The 10,048-nt window shown below is 35.6% G+C and overlaps 1 protein-coding gene across 6 annotated transcripts in view; it reads left to right on the top strand.

The window, feature by feature from the left end:
- VTA1 (vesicle trafficking 1) overlaps positions 1-9,750 on the top strand; it is a 66,023-nt gene extending 56,273 nt beyond the window's left edge. For 4 of the 6 annotated variants that reach the window (XM_081530957.1, XM_081530958.1, XM_081530959.1 and 1 more), the window contains exons 7-8: positions 1,964-2,044; positions 8,658-9,750. In XM_081530957.1, the coding sequence (XP_081387083.1) occupies positions 1,964-2,044; positions 8,658-8,803 (227 nt within the window). In that variant the 3' untranslated portion in view covers positions 8,804-9,750. The remainder of the gene's footprint in view (positions 1-1,963; positions 2,045-8,657) is intronic. The other 2 variants (XM_081530960.1, XM_081530961.1) reach the window with 1 other exon arrangement.
- The last annotated feature ends 298 nt before the right edge of the window (positions 9,751-10,048 follow it).

Genomic DNA, 10,048 nt, shown 5'->3' on the forward strand with positions numbered 1-10,048 from the left:
TACCCATTAAAAAGAACAAGGCAGATTTATATATTTTAATCTGGAATTATTGCTAAAGCATAGTAAGTGAAAAATGCACAGAATAGTACAGTATGCAGACATATTACCATTAGCAAAACATTAATATATTAATAACACATATGCTAAAGTATGCCTTCTCCACAGAGTGAGGAGTTTGACCAAAAGATTTTGATTTAGGCAAGAACACAGATTTCTTAGCAAAGTACATTTCTTTATTATACGTGTATACACTGGTCTGAAAACACACATATTTTTATGTGAATAGAAGGGTGCCCTAGAAACTAGTGATAGCTAGCCCTCAGGTGGAATAGAATGAGAGGTAAGCTTTTTACTTTTTTTCACCCTTTTTTTTTTTTGGTTTTTTTGGCTATTTAAAGTTTGTACTTGACTTTTCGTCCATACCCCTTCATACTTTGAAAATTTTTGTTCCATTTTTAGTTAAAAAGCAAGATTTGTATGACTTAATAAAAATAGTACCAAGGCTGTGAAAGTGAAACTAGTTTGCCAAAACAAAACTGAATGATATAAAATAGTATATATTTAAACTCTTTTTCCTTTGAGTGGGAAATAATAAGGTCCTTCAAAGTCAAGAAGTCCTTCAAGTAAAATTCATACCTGCGGAATATATTTGAGAGCTTAAGTCAAACCATAGCTCTAGAACTCTCATTGCCTATAAAAACTTCCCAATTTGTTTTCTCTCTCTTTTCTGTTCCTTTCTTCTTGTCCTAGTGTCTTTCCCACTTTACAATACTGCTATGTAGTCACTAAGTTATAGTCTGACTGTTTGCGACCCCATGGACTGTAACAAGCCAGGCTCCTCTGTCCATGGAATTTTCCAGGCAAGAATACTGGAGTGGGTTGTCATTTCCCTCTCCAGGGGATCTTCCCAACCCAGGGATCAAACTCTCATCTGCTGATTGGCAGTCAGATTCTTTACAACTGAGCCACCTGGAAAGCCCCCTGCTACAGATTTCCTATTCAGATTGAACCTCTTAGCTTGGGGCAGAAGAATCCTGCTTTCCATTTGAGTCTGTTGATGAGAGTAATCAGCTTTTCTTCTTCATTTGCTTTCTTGCTGATTGAATCATCTTGTTAATTGAATAATTTTTGTTAATTGAAACTCTTGGAAAGTTTCAACAGTTTATGTTAATTTTTTAGATGATTAATAGTCTTTAGTATATTACTTAGCATTAATCAAGAATGCTAGTTATCCACTAAATATGATAATCATGACAAGTTCTAATAGGAAGTCATAACTAATTGGTTCTTACATGTGTGAAATGTTATCTTAAAAACATAAACTGGAAAATTGGAATATATAATTTGTAAATTTCATTGACAGATGAAATGGGACTTGTTCCGTAAGTTAAACTAGATCATAATTATATCCTATCTTGTCCTCAAAATTACTTAATTATTTGAGAAATTAAAAGGTAGGAAGATTCCCTTCCTACCTTTTAATTTCTCAAATAATTAAGTAATTATTATATATATATTATATTATATATATATTATATTATATTATATTATATATATTATATTATATTATATATATATTATATATATTATATATATATATTATATTATATATATATTAAGTAACCATATATCTGTTACTTCTACAGATATATGGTGAGCTTTGTTGAGAACCACCTTGAAGTAGTAGATGTGGTAGAAAATGCAAAATATATAATAAAAATATATATTGCCTAATAACACATCTAAGTAAATGCTCAAATATATTTTTCTGCATATTTCCTATACCAGCCTCCAACATCAAATAAGATGTGTATCAAATTAGAGTTCATTGAGACTTCAGGAAAGTAATTAAAGGAAATAATGAGATTCTTCCACAGGATCCTCTGAGTGCTTTCCTAGTATATAATTAAGAGGATTGAGAGTGTAACACTTCTGTACTCATTTGTGGTTTTCTGATTTACAGGTGTAACAAGTAACACTATCCAGCCTACTCCTCAGACTATTCCAGCCATTGATCCTGCACTCTTCAGTACAGTTTCCCAGGGTAAGTCGGCTATTTTATGAGGTATAGTGTATCTCCTATTTGGGGGCATTGTTTTGTGCTTTTATCTTGAGATGCCTGTATTTGAATGTCTAGGTAATTTGAAACACACTTCTTTAAATGCCTTTATTCACCAGATTCTCCAATAAACCAAGATTATTTCTTAGATCAAAAATATTTAAATCCAAAGGCATTCCCCTTTTTTTTTAACAATTCCTTTTTTTATGTACTACTAGATATAGTGGTACAAACATGTAACCAAAACTATCATGGAAGCTTCTGTTAGTTTAGTTCAAGATTACCTCGTGATTTGATTACAATCTTTATCTGCACTGAGTTAGTAGATTATCTAAGAAGAGAGAAACTAACCATAGTTGAAGATAGAAATCTCTGAGGATTGTTATTTTGATTGATTGGTTCATAGGCTAAGTGATTAGTTTGTTGATTCTAATCTTTCTAGCTTTTCTGGAAAGAAACAGAACAACTTGGTTGTTCTGTTTGTTTAATTTAGTCTTTTTCAGAATTTTCTTCATATGTCTGATGAGATTAGTCCTTTTATATGTAAGATGAAGACCTTGATTGGTTACTTTCAATAGCTGTTATTGAATTTCCCCTGATGTTATGTCTGCAGGTCTGTTTTCCCACTTGATTTTTCTGTTCTCCCTTGTGAAAACAGGCTATTGAGCTTCCTCCTGCATCTCAACCACAGATGAGGAGATTTTTTCTTGGAGGGGAATGGCAAGAGGTGTACCACACATACCTTGTCAGTCCTAGCTCTATCCAGGAGGTTATCTCTACGATTTTAGAGAGACATGCTCTATCTTTTTAACCCAGGGTGTCATGTGAGAGATGGGAATGCAGTAGGGCTGAGGATGTGCATGTGTGCAGAGGGTGACAGAGTGGGGAAGGTTAGACTGATAAAGACCTCTAACCCCACTCCTCATACAGCTAGACCCTCTCTGAAGTTTCTCTAGATAAGCTCCACATAAAGGCCTCCTATAAACGTGTTTTGAGTTGGAATGTTTTTCCACTCTTATCTAACAGCATGTGTGTTGGCCACTCAGTTGTGTATGACTCTTTGCAACTCCATGGACTGTAGCCCACCAGTCTCCTCTGTCCATGGAATTCTCCAAGCAAGGATACTGGAATGGGTTGTCATTCCCTTCTCCAGGAGATCTTCCTGACATAAGGATCAAACCCAAGTCTTCTGCATTACAGGCAGATTCTTTACTGTCTGAACCATCAGGGAAGCTCATCTAATGGCATACCTCCACTTAATTTCTGGTTTTCTATAAATTTCTTTAAATCTCTTGTCAGTTACCTGTTTCAGTTTTTGTACTCTGACTTCTCTGCTTTTCCTTCAATTTTAGAATTTATTTCCTTTTGTTTTACCTTATCATTTTAATATGGTTTCAGAAAAAAAAATTACACATGCTAAGTCTGCCATCTTTACCCAACCAAACTGTGAGGTATGAATGCAGAATAAATATTGTTAAATATGTAAGGATTCTGAAGTTTCGCCTACCACATACTGTTTCTAAAGAAGTTACCAGAGGGTGTACTCTATCAAGAGAAGAGTGATAACCAAGAAAAGAAATATGAGATACAAGAAATGGTGGAATTAATCTTACGTCACCTAACAGGAAAAATTCCATTGATAACTTTTCCATAGGCTTGAAAAGCAGTTGCTCTAAAATTAAAATAGAAAACCAAAACCCCCCTCCTTTAAGAAAACTGAAGTGGATTCCATGCAATATATACAATAAAAAGCTGTAGAATGTGAAAGAAATGGATAAGAAGCCATAGAATTTGTCTGCCAAGAAGAACGAAAATATCCAAGAAAACATTTTAATTTGTACAAGAAATTTCAAGTAAGAAGCAAACTGAAATGTGCCATGATTTTGAACAATAATAGAATTATGAAATATAAGAAAAGGGATTTTGTTTGACTTGGACACAAAGAACATTCTCCTTGAAATGGCATAGGCTTATCAGAAACAGTATTTTATTCAGGACAGAATATAAATCAACACTGACAAGTTGAAGGTAGAGAGGTATTTCAGGAGGTTGAAAGGTGGAATAAAAGAAGGCTCTATTTAGGGAGAGTGTCCAAAAGTGAAATGTTGAAATTTTTTTAGAGTTGATGAAATGAGAAATAGAAGACAGGAATAAGCAACTAAGCAATTAGAAAAAAAATAATAAATTTAGGAGAAGACAGGGTAAGAAAGAAGGAAAGAGTGTAAGTGGCTAAATCATTTACCTTTTATAGCAGAGAGGTGGCCTTACAAATAGCTGAGAAAAGAAGAGAAGCAAAAGGCAAAGGAAAAAAGGAAAGGTACACATCTGAATGCAGAGTTCCAAACAATAGCAAGGAGAGATAAGAAAACCTTCCTAAGTGATCGATGAAAAGAAAACAATAGAATGGGAAAGACTAGAGATCTCTTCAAAAAAAGTAAAGATACCAAGGGAACATTTCATGCAAAGATGGGCACAATAAAGGACAGAAATGGTATGGCCCTAACAGAAGCACAAGATATTAAGAAGAGGTGGCAAGAATACACAGAAGAACTATGCAGAAAAGATCTTCATGACCCAGATAACCACAATGGTATGATCACTCACCTAGAGCTAGACATCCTGGAATGTGAAGTCAAGTGGGCCTTAGGAAGCATCACTGCCAACAAAGCTAGTGGAGGTGATGGAATTCTAGCTGAGCTATCTCAAATCCTAAAAGACGACGCTGTGAAAGTGCTGCATTCAATATTCCAGCAAATTTGGAAAACTCAGCAGTGTCCACAGGACTGGAAAAGGTCAGTTTTCATTCCAATCTCAAAGAAAGGCAATGCCAAAGAATGCTCAAACTACCGCACAATTGCACTCATCTCACATGCTAGCAGCTCTAAATTCTCCAAGCTAGGTTTCAGCAGTTCATGAACCAAGAGCTTCCAGAAGTTCAAGCTGGATTTAGAAAAGGCAGAGGAACCAGAAATCAAATTGCCAACACCCACTGGATCATAGAAAAACCAAGAGAATTCCAGAAAAACATCTAGTTCTGCTTCATTGACTACCAAAGCCTTTGACTGTGTGGATCATAACAAACTGTGGAAAATTCTTCAAGAGATGGGAATAGCAGACCACCTTACCTGCCTCCTGAGAAATCTGTGTGCAGATCAAGAAGCAATAGGTAGAACCGGACATGGAACAACAGACTGGTTCCAAATTCGGAAAGGAATACATCAAGGCTGTATGTTGTCACTCTGTTTATATAACTTATATGCAGAGTACATCATGGGATATGCCAGGATGGATGAAGCTCAGGCTGGAATCAAGATTGCTGACAGAAATATCAATAACCTCAGATATGCAGATGACACCAACCTTATGGCAGAATGCAAAGAGGAACTAAAGAACCTTTTGATGAAAGTGAAAGAGGAGAGTGAAAAAGTTGGCTTAATACTCAACACTCAAAAAATGAAGATCATGGCATCTGGTCCCATCACTTCATGGCAAATAGATGGGGAAACAATGGAAGCAGTGAGAGACTTTATTTTCTTAGGCTCCAAAAATCACTGCAGGTGGTGACTGCAGCCATGAAATTAAAAGACACTTGCCCCTTGGAAGAAAAGCTATTACCAACCTAGACAGCTTATTAAAAAACAGACAGTACTTTGCCAACAAAGGTCCGTCTAGTCAAAGCTATGGTTTTTCCAGTAGTCATGTATGGATGTGAGAGTTGGACCGTAAAGAAAGCTGAGTGCTGAAGAATTTTGAACTGTGGTTTTGGAGAAGACTTGAGAGTCCCTTGGACTGCAAGGAGATCAAACCAGTCAATCCTCAAGAAAATCAGTCCTGAATATTCATTGGAAGGACTGATGCTGAAGTTCAAATACTTTGGCCACCTGATGCAAAGTACTGACTCACTGGAAAAGACCCTGATGCTGGGAGAGATAGAAGGCTGGAGAAGAAAGGGAGGACGGAGGATGAGATGATTGGATGCCATCACCAACTAGATGGACATGAGTTTGAGCAAGCTCCGGGAGTTGGTGATGGACAGGGAAGCCTGGTGTGCTGTAGTCCGTGGGGTTGCAAAGAGTCAGACATGACTGAGTGACTGAACTGAACTGAAAAATTTATAAATCAAGAAACAGTGGTATAAGATTATCAGTTGGAGTTAGGGAAATAACCTGGAGAAAACAAAATCTTTATTTGGTTTAAAGAGAAACCCCTGTATACCCAATTGATAAAACTATGCCTTTCCAAAGTTGATTTATCTGATCTTGACAGAGGACTGTTGTTCAGTCGTTAAGTCATGTTTGACGCTTTTCAACCCCATGAACTGCAGCATGCCAGGTTTCCCTGTCCTTCACTGTCTTCCGGAGTTTGCTCAAATTCATGTCTATTCGTCGGTGATGATATCTAACCATCTCTTCCTCTGCCAACCCCTTCTCCTTTTGCCTTCCATCTTTCCCAGCGTCAAGGTCCTTTCCAGTGAGTCAGCTCTTCTCATTGGGTGGCCAAAGGATTGGAGCTTCACCTCTAGTCGTCAGTCCTTCCAGTGAATATTCAGAGTTGATTTCCTTTAAAATTGACTTATTTGATCTCCTTGCAGTCCAAGGGACGCTCAAGAGTCTTCTCCACCACCACAGTTTGAAAGCATCAATTCTTCAGCACTCAACCTTAATGGGCCAACTCTCATATCCATACATGACTACTGGAAAAACCATAGTTTTGACTATATGGATCTTTGTTCGCAAAGTGATGGCTCTGCTTTTTTTTTTTGTCTCTGCTTTTTTAACACACTGTCTAGGTTGGTCATAGCTTTCCTTCCAAGGAGCAAGCATTTTTTAGTTTTATGGCTGCAGTCCCTATCCACAGTGATTTTGAGATACAGATGTGAGAGTTGGACCATAAAAAAGGCTGATCTCCAAAGAATTAATGCTTTCCAATTGTCGTGCTGGAGAAGACTCCTGAGAGTCCATTGGACTGTAAGGAGATCAAACCAATCAGTCCTAAAGGAAATCAACCCTGAATATTCATTGGAAGGACTGAAGCTGAAGCTCCAATATTTTGGCCACGTGATGCGAAGAGCCGACTTGTTGAAAAAGACCCTAATGCTGGGAAAGATTGAGGGCAAAAAGAGAAGCAGGCAACAGAGGATGAGATGGACGGCATCGTTGACTCAGTGGACATGAGTTTGAGCAAACTCCCAAAGGTAGTGAAGGACAGGAAGCCTAGCATGCTGCAGTTCATTGAGTTGCAAAGAGTCAGACACGGCTTAGCGACTGAACGACAACAATCTGTGATTCACAACAGTGAGGATCAACTATGATTGTAATCTTTAATACTCAACAAGTATTTGGAGGCTTTGTATCTGTAACACATTGGACTAGTTACTGTGTGTAGATGTATAAGTACATTATTTTAAAATCTTAAATTTAATGTTTAATTCTATGTGAACTTAATTTTTTTTTTTAAGTGGGAAATAATTTAAAGTAAATATGGCTTTTTTATAGTCATTCATTGAAGTTATTCAACACTTAGAAGTGCCTGACAACTGGGTTAGAAACTTCAGGATACATTACTTCAGCATTCTTTTTTGAAAATTTTAGAAAACATTAATTTGGATAAGAATTTAGTATCAGAGTGCCTGCAGTTGCTACATACTTTGAAGTAGGACTTTAAATGTCAAAGTTTTCATTTTATGCTTTATTTTCTGGCAAAATTAAAAGCAACTAAAGGAAAAGCAATTATATTTATATATGTTTATTTAGAAACAGAATCAAAATATATTATCTTTTCATTGTGTTCTGTACCCCCAGCCTTCTGATCAGTTCTTAGAGTCCTCATAAAAATTTCTAAAGAAAATGATATTTATTTCCAAAGATAAGACACAAAGTCAGTTTTTAATTTCACTTTTAGGAATACATATTCAAATCTAAATCTTAGATTAAATATTTTCAGTATGATTTTTTTTAACACAAATTGTTTTCTTGGTCTATCCATATTAAACATGTGTATGTAGATAGAAAGCTTGATGAGAATCAGTTTTGAACAAAGAACTAATAAGGATTATTTAGGTTTGATTGTATAGTTTAATTATATGTTTTAGTTAATCCTTAACCCTTTACATGCTTAAAAAATTTAGGTAACGTATGTAATATTTGCATAAAGTTTGTTACTTAATTTTTTATTTATATGTACATTCTAGTTCAAATGAGGTTTGAATGGCTTAGACTGTGTGTATTGTTCCATGAAAAGAGTCTCAGCAATTCTGACATAAATACCAAAGCTACTTTCCTTGTTTTATACAGAATATGAATATAATTTTTTGCAGTTAATTTGCCAAAATATAAAGGCTTCCAGTTTATGACTTCTGGAAAGAAAATCTTGCTTATATAAGTCATTGTGCACTGGCATATGTATAGTTTATATTAATAATTAAATTTAAAAGCATAAAGAAAATTTATTCAGATACAGCTAGGGATTGGGGAAAGACCTTCATATTTTTATATAAACTTAAACATTTTCTGTAATCTTGAGTATAAGCAGTTACCTAACCTAAATAACACTTTTTATAATCTTTATAAATGTTTTCATTACTCTGTTTTTCTCTTAGGAGATATCCGACTAACACCAGAGGACTTTGCTAGGGCTCAGAAATACTGCAAGTATGCTGGCAGTGCTTTGCAGTATGAAGATGTCAGCACTGCAGTGCAGAATCTGCAGAAGGCCCTCAAGTTACTGACTACAGGCAGAGAATGAAGCCTTTGTACAACATCCATGCATTTTTGGCTTAAAGAACTAACAGTCCACTACTCTATCTTCAGCCTATCAGGAGCACAGTTTTAAGGAAGACTTCAGTTCCATTGACTGTAACAATGAAATCTGTGTCTGTGTATCAGATTCCTATTGAACTATTCAGCAGCAGCCTCAACCAGTCTTCATTGTCCGTTTAGTGGATCCATTCGTCTCTGAGTATACAGCTCTCTAATGTGAGCAAGGTCCTAGAAATGCCCACTGAACCCTGCTTGTTCAAAAAATGAACACACTGCTATAAAATGTATTGGGAATTAGCTTTGTATCTTAATCTAAATGAAGGAGTCTTATAATCTATAATTTGAACAAACAGACCATAATCACTTTGCTATAAAATTCTGAACTTAACTTTTAATAAAGATTGCCAGAATATTCTAGATTAGAGATCATATTTCTGTTTTCCTCAGGATTAATTAAACAGATATGAATGTTCTAAACTGTTAGATGAATCTGAAAGAGATTATATTCAAATTTCAGTTTATACTCAAAGGTAGCTACACTAAAAAGTAAAATGTTCATGAAAGGAAAAAATAATGAAGTAAAGAGGTAGCATCAGTTCTAGACGTAAGAATAATGTTGGTTGCTCAACTGTTTTCCTGTACCCACTGACACTTAAGGTGAATTGGTATTTGCTTCCTAGGCAGTTTGACTGCATGTATTAGAGAATGAAAACAAAATGTTTGTAGTAATGCCTGGAAACTTGGTGCTTTTGAGTTAAGGTTCTCCTCTGCTGCTATGGAATGGATTCCATAGAGTGTATAGCTATAAATGATGCAGATTATAAGAACATGATTCTCAATTGTTAAGTTTGTAAGTTTTTTGTGGGAAATTATGAACTTACTGTGTCACCTGCATTTGTGCTGTGTAAAAAATAAATACAAGGTTTCTTTTAACTAGTTTGACTCATTGCAGAGCCAGATATCATTTTTGCATGCTGAAATTGTCACTTTTTTAAAGTCAGACAGTTTTTAAAATGAGAGAAATTTGGCAGATTTACCCGAAATTTATCTGGTGTATGTCATTCATTACACTAATATTTGGAATCTTGTAACATAGGGGTCAGCAAACTGTGGTCTATGGGCTGGCCACTTGTATAAATAAAGTTTTATTGAAACTGAATTATATATATCTATTTATGTTTTGTTTGGTTGCTTTCCATGACTGCAGAATTATACGGCCTGCCAGTCTAAA

The sequence above is a fragment of the Giraffa tippelskirchi genome, chromosome 9 (assembly GCF_054371585.1).
Source record: "Giraffa tippelskirchi isolate mGirTip1 chromosome 9, T2T-mGirTip1v1.2.pri, whole genome shotgun sequence".
In the NCBI taxonomy this organism is placed as follows: Eukaryota; Metazoa; Chordata; class Mammalia; order Artiodactyla; family Giraffidae; genus Giraffa; species Giraffa tippelskirchi.